A 21,036-nucleotide genomic window follows, 5' to 3' on the forward strand; every position below is an offset into this window, starting at 1 on the left:
TTAGCCCTCCTTGCTGCCTCCATTTTCCAAGCCCCTTCTAAAGGAAAGCTGCATCCTCTGAAGGTCTGCCTGCTGACTCAGTTACCTGCACATATCTAGATGTAGCCATGAGACCTAGTTGAGCAGGGTAGCTGCTATTATCCTCTTCCCAGCTAGGGTGGGGTTTATATACTTCCATCACATAGGCAATGGGCTATGCCAGGTTGTTTCCTGAGAAGGTGGCTGTTCAGGTGAATAGCATGTGTGCCTGATAAAGGAGAGGAATATTACAAATAAAATTATTATTGTTGCTATTGCTGCAGCTGTTGCTGATGATGATCTCAGTGTTTGGTTAATGATTAGAAGTTGTTAATTGCTTTAACTTGTAATGCCATTTTTTTACGGCAGAAAATGACAGTTGTCTGAGGCAAGTTCTTGTGCTCCTCCGGGACCAGCTTTAGAAGTACTCTCTGCTGCTCGGTATTGCCAGAGTGAATCTGCCCCCTGGTTCCTGGTGGTAGCTGTATGTTGCTGACCACGTCTCTTCAACTCTCCATATAGGTTCTGTTCTGGGGTGTTCGTGAACTGAAGAAGGTCCAGCTTCTCTCTGTAGACCGCCCCCAAGTTCTCATTGAATGTGCAGGGAAAGCCGCTAAATCGTGCGTCATCCAGAGCTACAAGAAAAACCCCAACTTCAACGTCCAAGCAGATTGGTTTGAAGTGGTGCGTACTATGTGGTGCTCCTGTCCATGGTGTGGTCCCTGCGAAAGACACAAATGAATGGCTCATTTCAGTGATTCCCTGCCAGACCACTCCTCTGTGTCTTAATTATACATTGAGAGAAATCATTACTTATACATTAACCTAATCGTTTAAAGGTGCTCCAGATGGATACAATTACCAACGTTTTGCTAGAAGAAGAAACTGTTCAGAAGCTCCATCTCAATTAGGCCAGATCATTAATGAAACACATTGCAATTAAATTTAGATCCACTGGGTGGAACTTGTTGCTAGACAGCAGGAATTTTTTCTCCCCAAAGATATGTTACAGTTTGGATTTCTTTCCTTTTTAAGCCCTTGTTACCATACTGGGCGGTTAAGTGGCCCAAGAGCACTGGAGACTTTTATACTGTTGACTTGAATCTATCCCTTATTAGGCATGCTTGGACATTTTAATTACTGTCCACTGGCCTGTAGGATAGGAACTGACAGCAGAGATGAAGATCTATTAAAGTATTCATAAAGCACAATGCTATCTCAGGGGTGGCAGTAATACCTAAATTCTTTCTGTTTTATTTTGGTATCTTTAACTTCTGTTGCACTTGACACGTTTAAAGTGCTATATAGACATTACATGGGTGACTGGTGCCACCTTAGGGTGGGCATGTGCCGCCTCCCCAGTGACCGGTCAGTGCGGCCAATCTCACCAACCAGGGGGTCCCCCCACGGCCAATCTCGCCAACCAGAGGTGTGGGACGGGTCATTCCATGGCAGAATTTTCCAACCGGTGAGCTGCTGCGCTGCTCCCGAAAGCGGCCGTGGCACTCCTGGAAGCTGTCTGTATCCAGCACTTGCACTCCCCGGCCAGCACTCACAGTGGGGGCCGGTACTCCCGCCTGCCCCCTGCCGCCCTTCGCCTGAGCAGGGAGCGCAGCCTGACAGGGGGTGCACTGGTGCTCTCAGGGGGTGCACGTGCACCCCCGTGCACTCCCTACACATTGCCGCTGAGTCATTACCTAGTTGATCCTCACCAAAGCCTTCCATGATAGGTAAGTATTTATTGTCCTCACATTATGGAAAGAGAGCCTAGGAGGTACAAGGGCAAAGTCACGGCAGGGACATTATTATTGGACTGATACATTCTTTCCTCTCAACATTCACTCCTCTTCACTGCTCTCGACCAGTGGTGGCCAACCTTTTTGGCAGGTGTCACAAGTTAAACCTTGCCCCCCCACCACCAGTGCTACTCTGCTCCCTCACTTTCTACCTGATCTGCCACTCTGATCCCTACCCCCAGCTTGATCTGCCATGAGCCAAACACAGCAGCTACCTGTGCCATTTGTGGCATGCGTGCCACAGGTTGGCCACCCCTGCTCTAAACCATTTTGTTCATCTTGACGCATTTAACAACCAGGGCAAACTATTGCATTTCATGACTACTTAGTCCAGGAGCAAACAAACAAAACAAATGGGTTGTCTGTTCTCTTCCAATAGGAATTACCTGAAAATGAACTTTTGCACCCGCCCCTTAGTATCTGTGTCGTGGACTGGAGAGCCTTTGGTCGCAGCACGCTTGTTGGAACGCACACCATCAACTGCCTGAAGCAGTTTCTATATAAGCCTAAGGAGCTTCCTGAAGCTACAGCAAAGGCAGTGGAAGTTGTAGAAACCGGCAGAGGTAAATTCTAGATTCCCAAATAAAAATACCAAGTAATAATTTTGGTGAAACAATTGTCATTTGATAATTTATTGCAGTGAGTCTGCACACATGCTTAAAGCAAAACATTACTTAAGGGATTCTGGGTTGGGGGTAATTGCTTAGCCCCTTGCCAGATTGTGCACTATCAATGAATAAGGACAGGCATTACTGTTAATAACTGTTTAAGCATCAACATGATGACCATCATTTCTGGCAAAGTCTTACCCAGCTTGCTCTGCCTCCAATTTCAGCATCACCGGAGTCATCAAAGCTACTTGAATCACGCCAAGAACAGCCGCCCCCAACAGATCATATATATGTTGATGTGGAGCATGATACTGCTGCAGTAGGAATGCCAGAACCAGTTCCAGCACAATCTCCTTCTCCAGCAACTGTATCTGCTACCTCTTCATTGACTCCACCTGCTCCTAAATCTTCATTGTCCTCGTCTCAGCAAACAAAAGATGGAAAACAAAAGGTGGGCACAGCTGAGGCCATCAGCTAAGAGTTATTTGGAAGTAATTTCTCATTATTTATATTACTGATGTTGTCTTCGAGCCTAGCAGTTCCAGTCATGGAACAGGATGCCACTCTGGCTAGATGCTATACAAAGATAGAACAAAAAGGTGGTCCCTTCCCCACAGCACTTGCAATCCAAATATCAGACCAGAGACCACTGGGGAATAAATGGATGGGGAAGCACCAGGGAACAGTGAGATAATATTGGCTATTATGGTGGGCAGTATATATTTTAGGCTGGAAAAATATTTTTTTTTCTGATCGGTTGTTTGTGTAAATTATGGGCCAGCAACTGTTTCTCTTTTTTTTGCTTTCAGTTTCACTGATAATAGTCATTCTTTCATTTTTAATATTAGAAACAGACCATGACTCAACTGGAGGCCTTTGCATTCTATTGCAGTTGGTTTTGGCAGTGGGATAAAGAAAGCAGCCTCTCGTAATTAGACCCTGCTAGTTTATTTTATAATTTGAAGGTCTAAGAAATGCAGTGATGTTTAGACCCTCTATATACACACCTTTGTGTGTTTATCATCTTTTACCATTGCATTTAAAGATATAAGGGCAATACAATAAAGAGCAGTGCATAGACAGAGCCAGGTGATTCAATTGTGTGCATCTAATACAGGTTATGATAGCTGCTGTTGTAACTGCACTGCTAAATACATGCCAATGACATGCTGCAACTCCTTACTGGCATGAAAAGTTGAATGCAAATTTAATAGCGCCCAATACTTAGTTATATGAGTAATCTAACTGAAGGCAGTGGGACTGCTTGCACAAGCAGTTGGTTTGCAGGTACTGTCTTTTCCTTTTCTAAGGGCAAAATGGCTGTGTTTTCAGTGGCCATTGAGAATCTTTATTGGCTTCATAACTCATGTGTCGGCAATACTGAAAGTCCTGAGTATATCTGCAAACTGTCCCAAACTCAATGATCTGGGAGGGGTAAAGAAACTAGGGCAGAGCAAAAAGTGTGTTTTCCTGAATACTAGCTTCTTTACGGCAAAGCTTTCCTTTAAATGGTTTGCTTTGTATGAGATTTTAGAAGTACAGTGTTTTGGGGTCAGTCAAAATAATGTAGCGATTGCATGGATAAATGTTAACCACAACAGGTTCTCTATAAAGAGGGAGAAGCAAAATAATTTAACATTTATTTAGTTCTTAGAAGAGAAAATCCAGTCTACCCACATAGTTCCTCTTGTCTTCACAATCAATTTGGCTTTTAAGAGTTCACAATCTTTGAATTTAACATATTTTCCTTACATTTTTCTTAGGACTTAAGGAAATATTCTGGACGATCTACCAAGAGAAAAAAGAGAACTCTAGTGGATGAATCTGCTGAAAATGTTATTGACTGGTGGTCAAAGTACTTTGCGTCTGTGCTGAAAATGCAAAAGGTCAGCACTTCAATTAAACATGCAACTGAGTGGATGAGTGGTGTTTGAAAACCAGGTTGTGTGCTAAATGACTTCACTTTTATTATTCCTTTTATATTTATATTGTCCATTCTCTTTTTGTTTTGATAGGCAAAGGGAATCTATCCCAGTGATGGAAAACCCAACAAGAGTGAGAAATACATTTGCATAATTTTTACTTGTAATAATTTGTTTCAGTGGTAATTGAAGAATATTTACCTTGTTCATGGTTATTTTTAGTAGCATTGCACCAAGGGTAAAGTCTTCAGATTCTGATCCATACCTGGATTAGGTTATGTTTGGGTTAGATATTAAATATATTAAAATGTCATGAGCAGTTCTTTGCAGATTTCAGCCTCAAAATGATGGATGAATTTACAAGGTTGCACGCTGTAAGGAGACAACTACATTCTTGGGCAGCAGCTGTATTGTGTTCCAAATATAAGACAAATTTCAAGTGCAACCCAGAAGCAAAACACTACAAACAGACTATGAAGGATTACAGAATTGAGAGGCTTTACCACCGCTGTGTCCAACTCAAAGTCAACTCAAGAATATTTAGCATCAGCACTTGGAGAGATTTGCCAAGAATAGACAGTAAATGCACTAATAAAACAAAGTAATCTGTTGCTTTACAGGTCACTGTAATAGTGACCCATGCCTCTAGCAAATATTTTGCTAATCCAATTTCTTACATTTGACACGGAAGGAAATCTAATGTTTGTACTGGTTGTGCAGAGTTGCTGTTCACATTTAAAAAGCTGCCTTCACTCCCATCCTAGAGGTGACAGCATTTTTCTAGTCGTTGAAGTAATTTAGAGTTTCCAAAGCATTTTGAGGATCTTTCTGTATCAGTTGTCATTTACGTTGGGAGCAGCAGCTGACTAGAGTTTCCATTACCTTTGATGATTTCAAATCAGTCTACATGAGATAAATATTTTGATAGACAGGGAATGCTGTACAAAAGTCTGACATCATATCCATGTACAATGATATGTGCTTGATAGAGTTTCTATTGCAGTTGACCAGGCTGATGACTTGAAAGCTGAAAGGCACTAGTATTTTTATTTGATATGTTTCATATTTGTATCTAGATTTATACAACTAGGACTGAGCTTGGTATCCATCCCTTCCAATCCTATATTGTTAATATAAATATACAGCTACATATACTCTTATATAAATACAAATCAATGTATAAATATACCCTTAAATATAAATATATACCTAATATAAAATATAGATAAATCATAGAAAAGTAGGGCTGGCACGGACCTCAGGAGGTCATCTAGTCCAACCTCCCTCTTAAGGCAGGACATTCCTATCTAAACTGTTCCAGTTAAGTGTTTGCCTAACTTCCTTTTAAAAACTTTCAAGGAGGGAGATTCCACAACTTCTCTAGATAATCTGTCCCAGTGCTTAAATGCTTGCATAGTTATAAAGTTATTCCTAATAATAATAATCATGTCTTATTTATGTTAGAGCTAGTGCAGTTGATAAGGTGAGACTGACCCAAACTTAAGCCTAGATACAACCAGGCCAGAATAACTGAAAAGTTGGAATAAATACCTAGACTTCAAAGGCCCTTCCTGCCTTTTTTGGTATTTGGTGGTGCTTCAACCAATTTGTTTCTGCTTAGCAGTTGCAATCATTGCAGCTCACATTCTCTGGGGCTTCCTCAAGGCAGGAGGCATGCTGAGATGTGTTCTGTGCTGCCTTTGCCTTGAGGAAAATCTGGATTATATGAGATCACAAAGAAGCAGTCATTCTGGCAGTGGCAGTCCACCAGGATAAGCCTCTCCCTGAAAAGGAGTGCTGAAGAAGAAGGATTACAGGAGGGACAAGAAGAAAATAATGTGTGCATGGTGGATAGAGTGAGAATGGAAGTCACCAGGTTTGGGGAACAAGCATAATCCTGTCATCTGACAGTGCTCAGCAGCAGAGAAGTATAAAAATTGTGTTTCTGTTAAGGAAAAGGCATGAAAAAGGAGAGGGATCTCTGACTTGCTTGAGATGAGAGAGGGTAAATGGAGAAGAAGGAAGGGAGTAAGACATCTGTATGTTTTTTTTTTACCAACTCAGCTAAAACATTTGAGGTTGGTCCATTATTGCAATCACTAATGCCTAAATGATGTTATCAAATCTCTGTAGCTAAGCAGACTTCTGACCATGTAACATTAAACACTGAAGAGACACCAGAAAAAAAGAAGAAAAATAAGTTACTCCAAAAGAAACTAAAGGAAGAAGCCCCAAATCTGGCAACTTTGCAGGTGAAAAATATTTAATTGCTTTGTTTTTATCCTATAAAGTCAAAATTGACTGTTGTACCCAGGACTTAGCCTACAGTGAGTCTTGAGTGGAATTTAGTCATTGTGCTGCTACTCAGAAGAGGGTTGAATGTCACCCTTACTAAATATTAGACTCCTATGCCTTTTTTGTTTCCCTTTGTTATAGTTTCACCTTGGATATAGCTAATTAAATGAATTTTTCCACACCTTATCGTATCAATGCAATTCAAAATGTTCAGTGATTTAGTCTAAAACACCTACTTGTACTAACATCAGTACAGGAATGCAGTTACTAGAGATTAAATGTTTCAGAAATGTGAGGTGTATAAGAATTGGGAAAGTAAATAGTATTCAAAGTCTTATGTAAATGGATAGTCTGCTCTTACTGGGAATAATATATTAGATGCTATTCTCCCTATCTTATAAAAGAAAGTAACAATAGAGGATGTTCAAAGAAAAGATTTAGGAACAAGGAAAATGATTAGAAACCTAGGAGTTGAACAAAAGGGGACATGAAACAGGTTTATAATATAATGAAATGATAGCCTTTATATCATCTTTTAAAATAGAAAGGCTTCACCTTGACCAACAGAAATGGAGTACCCTTTTCACCTTTACGTTCAAATTCACACAGAATAATGCTGTAGCAGACAGAGGTGGAAAACCCTCTTTTAGATAATAAATGGATTACATTATCTAGTGCAGGAAGCTTGCTATTGACAATACTTCTTTTTCTTTTTTTGTCACGCTGCCATGCTTCTTGTCATGTCTTGTGCATTAAGGTGCTGCTAAAATATAGGGGTGGCAAAATACCATGCACATTTGTTAAAAATAAAACATTTCTCAGCAGCAGTGGAGGAGGGGATCTTTTCCTGTTGGTTCCCAAAGAATTTTGCAAATACTTGATTTTATAAAACCTTTTTTCCGAGCTAAAACTGATCTTGGGCTTACCCTCTACTGCAACAATGGTTGTGCATGTACTTACTACGTCTTAAGAAATGAGCATTCTCCCATGTTTCAAGATCTACGATGGAGACCTAGAGAGTGAATTTAATAACTTTGAAGACTGGGTGAAGACCTTTGAACTCTTAAGAGGCAAATCCAGTGACGAAGACCATGGTGACCACGAGGACAGAATAATAGGAAAATTTAAGGTGAGCTTAAATGCTGATTTGGTGCCTGGCAATTTAAAGAGGGGCATGTTTTCACTGACGTTCCACGTGTACAGGGAATGTTTTTCAAAAAGCATTGGTAGTCTAGTCCTATAATTAGCTCGCCTGTTGCAGCCAAAGTCACAATGTGTTGCAGAAAAGTTTGAAGTTTTAAGAAGTTTGATGTTTTATGATCTCTTCTATGACCTGACAATTGAAGTCAGTTTCCAGCCCACTGTGTGGCTAGCACCTAGGGCTAGTGTTGTGAACCAGAGCACACAGCTCCAATTCCAGAGCTGCACTGCATCGTAGTAATTAGAGCCAGAACAGAATGATTGTGCTATGCAGTCCAGCCACTACTAATGTAACTGCATTTCTGAAAGATAATTTCAAATACACAGAATAGCTTAAATGACGAAGCTTCTACTTACATCCACAGGGAGACAATTCCACATTTCTTACATGTTGGGAAAATCTGCAAATGTAATTCCAAGCACAATGAAAGTAATAGTTTCCTGCTTTCAGACTGAAGTGCTCTGTGCTTCAGGAGAATCAATGCCTTGAACACGTACATTGCTGTGCAAGTGTCTGTTTAAAGATGTTTTGCAAATTTATTTGAAGTGGTCAAGTTGTTAAAGCACAAGCTTTTGTTTTGTATTCTAGGCATTGGGGCTACCCCTTTTTAAGTTTTTTTAGTGGCAAATTGTATTCCATGTTATAAAAGCATCATTAACAGGTTACTGTTTAAATTAGGGGCATCAAAGAGATGGCCTGTGGGCCAGATCCAGCCTGTGGAGCTCTGTGATCCAGCCTCTGGGTCTTGGACTGACCCCACATGCTGCATACAGCATGTGCCAGCCCACACTCCACACACAATGTGCGGGGCTGCACCTGGGGCTGTAGGCACTGTACATGGCATAGTGGGTCAGTCTAGGGAATGCACTGCATGCAGTGCCCTGCTGGACCAGCCCTGCACACTGGCTCTGAGGCCAGTCCTAATCAGGCACACAGACCAGCCCCACACAACGGAGCCAGCACCTAGGGCTAGTCTGGAGTGACCACCTCATACAGCAGGCACCCCATGCCAGCTCTGTGTGAGAGCCCTGGACCAGGGTTGGCACATGCTGCATGCAATGTACAAGGCTAGTCCAAGGCATGCGCTGCATGAGGTGCCCGCATTGGACCAGCCCTCTGAGCTGGATCCAGTGCACGGGCCCAATCCAGCCTGCAAACCAGCCCCACACCTTTCATCCACCTCACAAGGTCAGATGAATGTGACACTCCTGATTTAAATCAATTGAAATTACACTCATCTTAGACCAATGTAATGAAAAGCAAGATGTGAGCTTTAGGGTATTAGTATTTGGGACATGGAAATGGCCACAGCTATCATGTACATTTCTTTAATGTAATTGTGAAGTTGAGCTTGCGGGTATTTCTTGGAATGACTTGGAAATAATGAAATACAGTTATTGAAAGGCAGTGAGCTGGGGGTCTAATGAAAGGCACAAAACTTTGGTCTTCAGGATATTACTTTTCCATTTGCCAAAGCAATATCTCCTTTGTGATGCACTGTAAAATAGGTGTGAGTCTGAGCACTACACATGCCAGCATGCAGGGGGGCTGGTGTGTAAGGTCACTCTGTGGCCATATCTGATGCATAAGGTTAGGCAAGCACATGGCAGAATCTGGTGCACAGGACTGGGTCAGCATGCAGCCCTGTCCAGTGCATGGTATCAAGCCAGCATATGGCTATATCTGGCATATGCAGCTCAGCCAGCATTGGATCACATCGGTGAGCTGACCCCACACTGGGTCAGGTCTTCATGGGGCCAGAGAGCTGAGCAACCCTGTTCCAAACCCTATCAAGGGCCATCACTTCTGTGCAGTTAGTAGCCCTGGAAATTAGGGTTGTGCAAAGCTTCAGTCGCTGATTTGATTTGGCAGAGATTTGACCTGATTTGGTGACCAAATCTCTGAATCCAAATTGAATCAGGAGACCCTTTAATCTCTCCGAATCAAATCAGAAAGATTCAGAGATTTGGACATAGACCCAGCTTTAAATGTTTTTTCTACATACCTCGAGGCACTAGGCATGGCTCGTGAAAGCTGAGATGCTGGGGCAGATGGAGTGTCCCACAGGAGCGCAGGGGGCTCCCCAGCGTGCCTGGAAGCAGACCTGGGAGTGGACCAGAAGCATTTCTGGTCTACTTCTGGGTCCACTGGGGAGCACACAGGGGAGCCTCCCCACACCCCCAGCTTGGTGATTGGTGCTTCCTGGGTCTGGGGCAACACCTGGGGTCCCCCTGCAGCTGATCGCTGAGCCAGGAGGGCGTGGGGGGGTCCCCCAACGTGCTCCCCAGCAGACCCAGAAGTGGACCAGAACTACTTCTGGTCCATTTCTGGGTTCGCCGCCAAGTATGTTGCCCCCACCTAAAGCTGTGTCTATGGCCGAATCAGCATCAAATATTCAGATTTGGATTCAGCTGAATTGAATTGGGGACAGTGATCTGAATCAACAAATCAAATCACTGTCCCTGATTTGGGCCGAATCGGAATTCAGATCGAATAGGGCCCATTCCCCGCACCCCTACTGGAAATGACTAGGCCCTGTCAGTTTCTCTCTTAGGGTCAAGGCTCTGAGTAACCTGTGATCAACTGAGCAAAGGCTGAACACAGGCTCTGAGAAACAATGTTATGAGGAGTTTTAATATGTTAAAAGCTTGAGAGTAAGCTGCTCCTGCATGAAAGAGCAGGTGCATTTAAATTGGCTGAAGCAGTGCCTTTAATGTTGAAATCCATGGAAATTGGCAAATGGCTAAGCACCCTAAGAGGCTTATACTGTGCTTACAAGAGAAATAAATAACTGTGTACTCACAGGGCTCTTTCTGCATCTACAAAAGTCCTGAAGATTCCAGCTTGATGGACGGAGGGCAGCCTAAGGTTCTGCTCGGGGTACCACTGAACCACCCCATCAAAGTCCTGGTCAGGGTGTACATTGTGGCAGTAAGTAGACAGCATCTCTTTCTGCTTTGAAAGAATGGGAAGTTTGATACTCAAAGTCTTCTTCGGGTTTGTACCTAAGAGAGCTTCTCAAAAGTTTTGTCCGCATGGTACAATTCCATTACAGCAAGAGCAGTGAACAGCAGCACTGGACTTTGAGCCCTTCTCAAGGGTCATCCCTGATGTGCAGTTAGTAGCCCTGAAACGGAGTAGGTAGATGACCTATGGAGGTTCCTTCCAGCCCTACTTCTCTATGAGACTTCTCTACGATTCTGTGACTTTCTCATTGAAAATCTCGGGGACGCTGGTCGAGCCTGAGAAGACAACATTTAGGGGGGTTTTGGAAAGTACAAGAGAGGGAAGGGGAGAAGAAGCAACAAGAGAAAAAGCAGCAAGAGCAAGGTATCCTCAAGGTAGTTTGGACTTGAAAGCCTCAAGCAAAGTCAGCTTCCTGCCTTGGCCTTTCCACTTTGTGTCTCTTCATCCACTCCATTCTGACCATAAGCAGCCCCCTCATAACCTCTCTAGCCACTTGCAATCAGGGGCTAGGCATCCTCTAAACAGTCCGCCCCCAGTGCTTAACTGGTGTTAACAACCTAAACTGCCACCAGCAACCCTAAACACAGCTACAACCACCACAGCAGCAGCCATGACCAGCAGCCTCAGCAACAGTCATAGCCACAGCCACCACCAGTTAGTAGTAGTAATGATGTTAGCAGATGGGGCTGGCTAAGCGTTTGCATTTTCAGAGCACCTCCTGCACCAGTGAGCGGTTAACTCCAGCAGAACACAATCCATTTAACTGACCTTTCATGAAGCAATGATGTAACAGTCTTTTGTTCTTACCAGGCACTTAACCTTAGCCCAGCTGATCCAGATGGCAAATCAGATCCATACATTGTGCTGAGACTAGGCAAAACTGAAATTAAAGACCGTGAAAACTACATCCCCAAACAGCTAAATCCAATTTTTGGGAGGTTAGTAATAGCTTTATTTTGATTCATGGTGCTTCCTGCCTTATAGTTTTCAACAGATATTTCTGCTGTTATGAAGAGCTGAATGCATTTGTTATACACTGATGCATATCTGTTTGGATGTCATATAATTGTACTGATTAAATCCCAAGAATTTGTGTCATGTTGCATGATCAGAAATTATTCACTTTCCATGCTGGCCCAACACTTCCTGAAATTCAATCTGCAGAAAGCTTTGTATGTTATTGCACAAGAAGAAATGAAGCAACAAATGATCTAGTCAGCTCATATTAATGACTATTATTTAGGTTAAAGAAAAATGGATACTGGGACAGTAAAGCCTATTTTAAAATTGTGTATTATCTTTTAAATCTAAGTATTGCATGGAAATAAATTCTTACCTTTAGGATCAACCAAAAGAGCAGTCTGTACATTATTCAAAAGTAGCCCTAGCTATGGATTCCCAGCTTTAGACACATGGGGTGCACCTAAACCAGCATTCACATGCATTTCCCTGGGGACAAATAGCAGCAGTACATAGTGGTGCCACTGCCACTTGTCCCTGGGGAACACTCATGCACACACACTCTGACACATGACAAGTTGCCCTGGGTGGAGTAGGGGAGGCTGTGGCCCCAGAAGCCTTACCTGGGGTGCTGGGGGCTTCCCAGGGCTCCAGCAGCAGCAGTACGGTGCATGGAGCCTGGCGGGCAGTCAGAGTGTGGCTCCAGCTGGCAGGATCCAGTTTCAGGTGGTGCACACTGCTGCTGGGATCTCTAGGTGTCAAAAAACTCACCACACTACAAATCAGCAGTGTGGCAAATGCCGGTATGTGTGGTGCATGTGGTTTGAAGCACCGCATACCACACATGCACACTCATTTGTACGTGCCCATGGAGGCCACATTTTCAAGAGTTTTTGAAAATCTGGCCAGTAAAGCTGGTTTTCCAGAAGCACTGAGCATCTCTAGCTCTTACAGATTTCACCTCTTCTGAACACTTGGCTCAGCATGTGTTGCTTGATTCATGTGTTTACTGTGCTATATCTTAATTAATTTAGCTTTAAAAATGATTTGGCTGACAAGTGCTTACTCATTTTTGTCCTAGGTCTTTTGAAATACAGGCCACTTTCCCAAAGGATTCCCTGCTCTCCATCCTGATCTATGACCATGACTTGATTGGAACAGATGACCTCATCGGAGAAACAAAAATTGATCTGGAAAATCGTTTCTACAGCAGGCACCGAGCTACCTGTGGGCTCCAGAGTCAATATGAAATGTAAGATTCTCTTCAGATGCTTGTTGTGTGCCTGCATGGTAAATAAGTGATCTGTGGAGAAGTTTCTGCATGCAGCCAAATAGTGCCTTTTTTCCAACCATTACATTTTGTAGTGTTTGCTAAATTGAATCCTGCCACAAAGTTCAGCAGTGGCTTTAGAGTAGCTGACAATCTGTATGGACACCACTTGATTTTTAAAACTAAGAGCAATGTTTGGTCACAAAATGTCCTAACAAGCCAACTGTCTGTATTTAAATGTCTCCACTGAAGAAACTTCAATTGGAAATTTTACTGGCTAAAAGTGTAAATAAATATAGCTGTCAGGGATGGCTGTGCAGCAGTGAACAGACTCCATCCTGCTCTTGATTTTGTATGTAGAAATGCAGAGTAATTATATCACAACCAGTAAAACCTCTCTGTAATTTCAGATAAATATGAGAGAAGAGGATTTGCTTCTGGATTTTGGAGATAGTGGAAATAATGCCATGTTTTACATCAGTAGTCAGACTGAGTGTTGTTTCATGACCTGGCCCTGGGTTTAATGTATAATAAACTATATAGAAAAGGATTTAAGACTCATTTGGTCAGAGAAAACCCAAGAAGGAGCCTGAATCTAGCCTGGGGGTTCAGTACTTCTCTGGGAGGGGCGAGTCGTGGGTTCTGCTGCCTGTTCTGTGTCTTACCTTACAAAGACATTGGATAAAGTAAAGAAACAGTCCTGGGAGCCCAGGCAGGAAGCCAGGACTCCCCACTGCTACGTTGCAGTCAGACTTTCTTGTGTGTGTGCTCTCACTCTCTTGCCCAATGACTCTCGTACTCTTGGCCACTGAGTTAGCCCTGCTTCCACAGGAAGGGTGGCCTTTGCCCCCTTCCAGAACAACCTTTGGTCTTGTGGTTGGGGCACTCTCCTGGGAGCTGTGGGCTTTAATACCCTGAGGCAGAGGTGAAAATTGAACCTAGGTCTTCCTCTTAGGTTAGGTACAAACATTCAAAAAGCATGAGCCTGAATTGATTCAATCTTTGCAGGTTAATATAACCTGGCTAAGCTAAATCAGTTTTGTAACTGGACAGCCATCCCAGAAATACAGGCACATGCCCGCAGTGGCTTAGGCTAGAAGCTAGGGGGGCATTAGAGCAGCCCTCCCTTCCTTCCACAGCATGGAGCTGAGTGGGGTGTGGCAGAAGTTCTGATTAGCCCAGAGAGAATTGATAACAGTGTTTATCACCCAAATAAGAAAACAATAGAGGGGCATGACCAGCTACTTGTTGATTCTCCCTGTTGATTCTACCTGTTGACTCAGCAGGGACTGCAGCCAGCATGTGGTCCGCTAGCTAATACACAGACACCTCCTCAGCAAGGCAGAGAGGAGGGGGAAATTCCTGCTTAGCAGAGAGTGGTGAGGGGAGGGGAGAGCAGCCCACAGTCTGTGCCAGAGCTGCAGGCAGGGAGCAGAGGGGAGGGGCCAGCCCTGCTGTAGAGCATGCCCAGAGAGCATGCCAGGATGCTGGGAGTGTCTGGTTTAGCTTAAACCAGCAAGGGGTCTGGGACAGACATTGCATAAACTGGCTTGAGCCAAATTAGTGAAGTTTGATACTACATTCAACCATGTTTATCTCAAACCAGTTTCAGCCATTCTCAAACTGGTTTATGTGCACTGAACATCTGTTCTGTTACAGGTTTAAACCAGTTTATGATCACTTAAACTGGTTTATGTGTAATGGCTGTCCCTAGCCTTATAGGCAAGTGTTACAGCTACCAAACTATTGTACAAAAGACAGCTGTGGAGACATCATCTTCTTGAGCATTTTAAAAGAAAAGAGTGAGCCCTGCTCAGTTTATTTTGAAAGAAAGAGGGATCGGGATTCTGGATTCCAGGTACACAGAGGAAACTCCTTGAGGAAGGTGTGGCATTTGCCAGCTCCAGAAGAAGTCTGCTCGGTGTTCCTTAGCCAGAGAAGTGGTGCTGAGATGTCACACTCACTGGGATGGATCTATAATGCTATGCAGCAGATTCACAGGACTTGTGGAACTCTGGCTTGTGTCACTTGCATAACATTATTTTTTTTCCATTCATCCTTGTGTTCCCATACAACAAGCCCATTGGCCAGGGACCCTGACATTCAGCGTAGTGCTCCTGACCGGTTACAGTGTCTAGTTGTATAGAATGCCTTCCCCATTTTTCTCTCCTTTCTCCCCTCACTGCAGAGAAGGGTACAATGCCTGGAGAGATGCAACCAAACCCACTGAAATCCTCACCAAGTTGTGCAGGGACAACAAACTGAGAGGGCCCTACATGCAACGAGGACAGATACAAGTAGGAACCAAAATCTTTAAGGGGCAAACGCTCTTCAGTGAGGACGAGAATGGTAACTATGTGCTTTCTTTGTTTAATCATACAATGGTTCATTGAGTTTGCAGCTGAGATTGTATTCCCTCTCTGCCAGGCACCATAGGAGCAAATGGCAAGTGACAGTCTCTGCCCTGAAAACCTGCCAACCTCAGTACACAAGGATGGGAGGGGAAACACAAATACAAAGAGAAATAAACTCACACAGGGTCACACAGCAGGTCAATAGGCTCTAATCCAGTGCCTTACCCACTAAAACATGCGCCCCCCAAAATGTTACCCTTCTTGGTTGTTATCACTTATACTATTATCTTCACTATTTCTGCAGCACCATAGCTGTATTAGGACACTGGCTTGAGTTCTACTCTTGGCCTTTCCAGGGAGCTTGTTGCCTTATGAATCTAGGAGGCATTGCAGAAGTTGCTGCTTCTGTGAACATGAGGAATTCAAGGTGCAAGCTAAGAATAGCAGAGAGCTCAGGTCTTGGTTGCATATGTGGTGGGGAGGTGAGGGGTGCCAGAGCTAGCAGTGATTATGTAGGAGGTGCTTTGAGGATGGGTTGGGAGGCAATGATAGACTCAGATGGATACCTTGAGTGGCTAACAAGAGTGGAATGGTACACAAGGGAGTGGGAGGCTCTTTGCAGTTATGTAGGAGCCTCTGGTTTTGCCTGGGGAAACTTCAGTTGTGCTTACGAGATTCCACTTAATAGACACCTAACTACTGTCTACTCTTGCACTGGAAGCTATTGCTGATGCTCCACCATTGAGGGAAGGAATGAAGCCCACTTAGGGTTTGCTAGCCAGAGAGGTTTATGTTGCATGACTTCAAAACTCCCACTTATTTTCTTCATTGGGTCGGGGAAGAGGTGCAATTCCCAACACCAGACTTCGTAGTACTCTGCTTTATCGCCAAAACAAGCCTTAGGACTTCAACAGCAGCAGACAAGATCATATAAACAAAAGCACAGATAGCTCAACCCACATTACCCATAGCTTGTACAAGTATGGCATTGAGTGTGCTGCATGCTCCTGATCCAAACCAGTATTCCAAAAAGAATCAAAAAAGGTATTTTCACACAGTGGTTTCTACGGTGCTCATTGCTAGAATCTGAACATCTTAGGCAGTAGGTGATCTGGGAGGGAAGGGCAGTAGTTGCAAGGGATGGAAGTATAATTACTTCCTTTTTACAGGTGGGGAAATGGAGACATGGAGAATTTAAGTGGCAGGCCAAAGGTTGAAAAGCAAGGTTGTATCAGTGCTGGGTTTAAAACTCAGTTGCTGCTTCAGTGCTGGAACCACAGCTCTGTCCCGCCTTCCTTCTGAAAGAGCTAGACAAGATATTAACTCCACTGTCTTTCCACCAGAAGTAAAGATTTTGTAGCATAGCAGCAAACTCACTAACTGGAGAGGAGATTTTGGCATTCTGCAATGATATTCAAAGGTTTTCAGAGTAGGTTAGACAAATGGGTGAAGTTACACATTACACTTAGAACACACTAAATCTGGGGAATGTTAAGCTGCGTTAAAGTTAGGATGTGCAGTGAGCAGTTGCACATTATGAGTAATACCGTTTCTTGTCTGTGCAGCTCTTGAGAGAGCCAGTAAGAAGGGGTGCAGCAAGGACCTCTATCCCTGCTCTGGGTGGGGAGGAGGCGGCTGGAAGTGGTGCATTCTGGGATGCTAGAAGATTACAAATTGCTCATTTTATCTCTGTGGAAAAGACTGAAGTTACCCTAACACAAGCTAGGTAGCACATGTTAATTCTCACCTGAAGTGGTGTAACTTTGAGATGCTCAGAGGGCAGTTAGCACAAGTTAAATGTCACTGTAGCAGGAATCGACCTTCTGGTGTTTTTTCTCCCTTTCAGTGTCCATTTCATCTGCAAAGTCTGAACTTTTCCTTCATTCAAATATGTCGTAGCCATCTCTCCTGTTTCTCCTTTGTCCAAGCAGGCCAGGGACATAGGACTGAGGCAACATTTTTAGTAAAAGAGGGCCACATTATGGCTGTGCCTCCAAAGATGCACCAAGCAGGAGAATTGTTTAAACACTAATGACTCCAAGAGACCTTTGGAAGAACAGGACTAGACTTGATCCTCTGCCTCCCAGGGTTCATTGGGAGGAGTGCTTGTAGTAGCTGCTTCCAACTTGCCCCCTTGTGCCTGTTCATAGATTCATAGATGCTTGGGTCAGAAGGGACCTCAACAGATCATCGAGTCTGACCCCCTGCCTAGGCTGGAAAGAGTGCTGGGGTCAGATGACCCCAGCCATGTGCATGTCCAGCCTTCTCTTAAAGACCCCCAGGGTAGGGGAGAGCACCACCTCCCTCGGAAGCCCATTCCAGAGCCTGGTAAGTCTCACCATAAAGAAGTTCTTCCTGATGTCTAGCCTAAATCTGCTCTCTGTCAGTTTGTGACCATTGTTACTGAACCATTGCTGAGTCAGTATGCCTCTCAAAGGCACAGTATCAATGGCCACTGCTAGTAAGGCCCTTTCTTTCCCCTGCCCAGCATGCCATTGCCCAGGACAAGGCAGACTTTTGTCCATGGAGTTTACTTTTTATCATCTTTCAGCTTAAGTGTTCTTCACTCAGGATATGACTTTGGCTCCCCAGGGCTGTCCATTGCTGCCATCCCAAGACAAAAGATGTGATATACAGGCTCTAGCACTTAATCACTGACATTTTCTGATGCTTCAAGAAAATGGCAGATCCCCCTTTCTTTGAAAAACCAAAACTTTTTTTGTTTTAAATCTAACTTAAGGATCTATTCTAAGAAGATGAAAGCAAACTGGCAAAACTTTATCATTCTAATGTTAGATTTAGCCCTGAAACAGGCTGTTACAAAGCTGAAACAATTCACTGTGTTTTACAGCTTAGCTTCATTCTAAGCACTAAACTTCCAGTCACCCCCCTGAGTGCTCTTACTTACAGGAATTAAATGTGTTTATGACACCTCTCTTTTCTCTTGGGAAGCAATAAGCCTTGCTTTAAACATAAGCAGGCTTATAATGAGTGTCTTTAATAACAGCCAGGCCACGTTAGTTAGAGCCCTTGTATATTAATTCAGCTCTGTTTTATTCTTTTGTTTAGAAGAGCCAGTGGAATCATATGAACACCTTGCCTTAAAAGTTTTACACTCCTGGGAAGAAATCCCTGAGGTTGGATGCAAGCTGGTTCCAGAGCACATTGAAACCAGGCCCCTCTATCACAAGGATAAACCGGGCATGGAGCAGGTAGATAAGCCTACAAGTGATGGAAGCCCCAAGCACAAGAGAGGGATTCCTCTGCTCCAATTACTGTTGTTTCTAGCGTTCCCAGTGAAGCCTCATCAGTGTCAGAGCAGAAGGATCATTTCCCTTGATTTGGAAGTGACACTCCTGTTTATACAACCCAGTATGCTATTGGCTATCTTTTCTTTTTTTCGGGTTTGGTTTTTTTTTTTTTTGTGGAACAAGAGCACTCTGTTGGGTTGTGTCCAGTGTCTGGTCCACTGTAATCCCTAGGTCTTTTTGTCCAGTACTGCAGCCTAGCCAATGGCTAGTTCCCACATAGGGGTCATTTGGGAACACAAGGATTTGGCCTTTGTCCTCATCACTGCTACGGTGTTCTGCTAGTGTGCAGTACAGTTAAAAAGGTAAAATTTCTAGATAGCCATTGATTCCATACAACATTTCCTGTGATAACCAAACCAGAAAATGTCAAAATCTGGATTCCATTTAGGTAAGCACCCAAAGTTATCCAAACCTTTTGAGTCTCTGGAATTGAGCTAGAAAGTTCACGAAAAATCTTTCTCACAACATTTCAAATGGTTCCACCTGGGTTCTGACTTGAAAGTACCACAAGAACTGGTTTGCTGTGTTTCAGCATGTTGGGTGCTGCTGGGAATCCCAAGTGTACAGAACAAATGAAAATGTGAAACTCCTGAACAGAATCAAGCTGGAGTTTGCTCATAGAAACCTCGGTCCGGTTTACTGCTCAGACAAACTCCGCCCCTGATAAAATAAGTAGTGGTAGCAGTGGGGCAGTGTCAGAGATTAAACACATCAACTGTGGAGGTGTCTATGTTGCATGTAGCCTGTATAAGCATGAGGTCTAGTCATAAGACTAGGGTTGGGATCAACCCAAGTTATTTTGCAGGTTAAAGTATGTACCACTGGAGGAGAGGCAGGCAGCAGAGATGAACCAGGCCTCAACATAGAGAACTTTATAGGAAGGAGGGGAAAGTCCAAAGAATCAACTATAAAAATATCAGCAATAGTCTATACTGAAATCCAGGTCACTTGTGTCTGAAGAACAACACAGTGCAAGAAGCTTGATGACACAGATGATCCCAAGATGATTTTTTCTTGTGCTTTTTGTAATTTAGCACTACATTTTTAGTGCCCTTTAAAATCTTGCTAAGGAAGGGTAACAGTGTTGCTTGTTTCTTCTTTTTTTAAAGGGTCGTGTGCAGATGTGGGTGGACATGTTTCCCAAAGACATGCCTCTACCAGGACCTCCTGTTGATATTTCCCCAAGAAAACCCAAAGGGTATGTAATTCCTGCCAGTGTACTGGCATCAGTCTGCAAGTATTCTCTTTTTCTAAGGGCCTGGCAAGAAGTGGAATCTCACACCACTATTTAAACTGTGAATCACTGCCACAAAGGCAGAAGAGACCATTACAGTTATCCAGTCTGGCCTCCTGTATAACCTAAGCCACCCTGGAATCTATGTATTAAGCACATATCTTCTGTTAGAGCGCTATCATATCTTTTTAGAAAGGTGTCGAGTCTTGAATAAATGATTTGAAGTGATTTATTCAGCAATGCTAAACAGACCAAAGTACAACTAGCAGCTGCAGTGACTCTTACAGTTATTACCCCTATTTTGAACTCTATTCCAAAGTTGTAATGTGCTTTCTATGCCATGTTAGCTTTCCCACTTTTATAAAGTACATGACCACTGGTCAATATCTTGAAATGCATTTTGCACCTAAAAGCTTGTCTCCCATCTCTCCCAGCTATAAATGTGCTCCCATAACAGATATCACCAAATCTTGCCTTTTATATGCTCCCTAGTCCATCACAGCTAAAGCAAAATTACGACACTTCTACAATTTCAGGCATGTGTATCTCCTCCCCTCTGTGACATTTCGCTGAATGAGTTAACTTGATAAACTGTTGGGCAAATAATAAAAGAGAATTGTTTGCTCATTCCAAAAGAACTTTAATCCCGTATTTTAAGAAGGGCTTTCTTGAGTAATCTTTGTGTCTGGAACAGTTTCACAGCTATCATTAGTTCATTGTTTATGTTGAAGCAAAAGGCAATGCTATAAAATAATATTTTTCTCCTTTCTATGTATATTTAACTAAGTTTCAAACTTTGACAAGAAGAAGCCTCTATAATGAGTGTTTTCATTAGACAGGGATTTTATGTGAGGCTGCTTGTCAGCAGGCAGTTTTCAAAGCAGGAACTTGATAATATTTGCAAGAGCAAAATGCTGTTGCCAATTTACAGCCTACAGAAACGTAGACAAATATTTTTAAAATATTAGTCATCAGAACAAATAAGAGAGGTTTACGTATCTGCAAGAGGCTTACATTTTGGGATATGCTCAATGCCAATTGGGCTGAAGAAGCAGAGCATAGGAACAGTGACCAAGTTCTATAGCTAGGCAAACATG

The 21,036-nt window shown here is 43.2% G+C and overlaps 1 protein-coding gene across 1 annotated transcript in view; it reads left to right on the forward strand.

Moving 5' to 3' along the window:
- The window catches only part of FER1L6 (fer-1 like family member 6), a 126,594-nt gene that overhangs the window by 84,501 nt on the left and 21,057 nt on the right, over positions 1–21,036 (forward strand). The window contains exons 24-36 of the mRNA XM_019519545.1: positions 541–702; positions 2,194–2,377; positions 2,650–2,876; positions 4,189–4,311; positions 4,441–4,480; positions 6,481–6,599; positions 7,640–7,771; positions 10,649–10,774; positions 11,621–11,748; positions 12,852–13,022; positions 15,229–15,389; positions 18,464–18,606; positions 19,815–19,903. Of these exons, the coding sequence (XP_019375090.1) occupies positions 541–702; positions 2,194–2,377; positions 2,650–2,876; positions 4,189–4,311; positions 4,441–4,480; positions 6,481–6,599; positions 7,640–7,771; positions 10,649–10,774; positions 11,621–11,748; positions 12,852–13,022; positions 15,229–15,389; positions 18,464–18,606; positions 19,815–19,903 (1,805 nt within the window). The remainder of the gene's footprint in view (positions 1–540; positions 703–2,193; positions 2,378–2,649; positions 2,877–4,188; positions 4,312–4,440; positions 4,481–6,480; positions 6,600–7,639; positions 7,772–10,648; positions 10,775–11,620; positions 11,749–12,851; positions 13,023–15,228; positions 15,390–18,463; positions 18,607–19,814; positions 19,904–21,036) is intronic.

The sequence above is a fragment of the Gavialis gangeticus genome, unplaced genomic scaffold, assembly GCF_001723915.1.
Source record: "Gavialis gangeticus isolate Ggan-Ray unplaced genomic scaffold, GavGan_comp1, whole genome shotgun sequence".
Classification (NCBI taxonomy): Eukaryota; Metazoa; Chordata; order Crocodylia; family Gavialidae; genus Gavialis; species Gavialis gangeticus.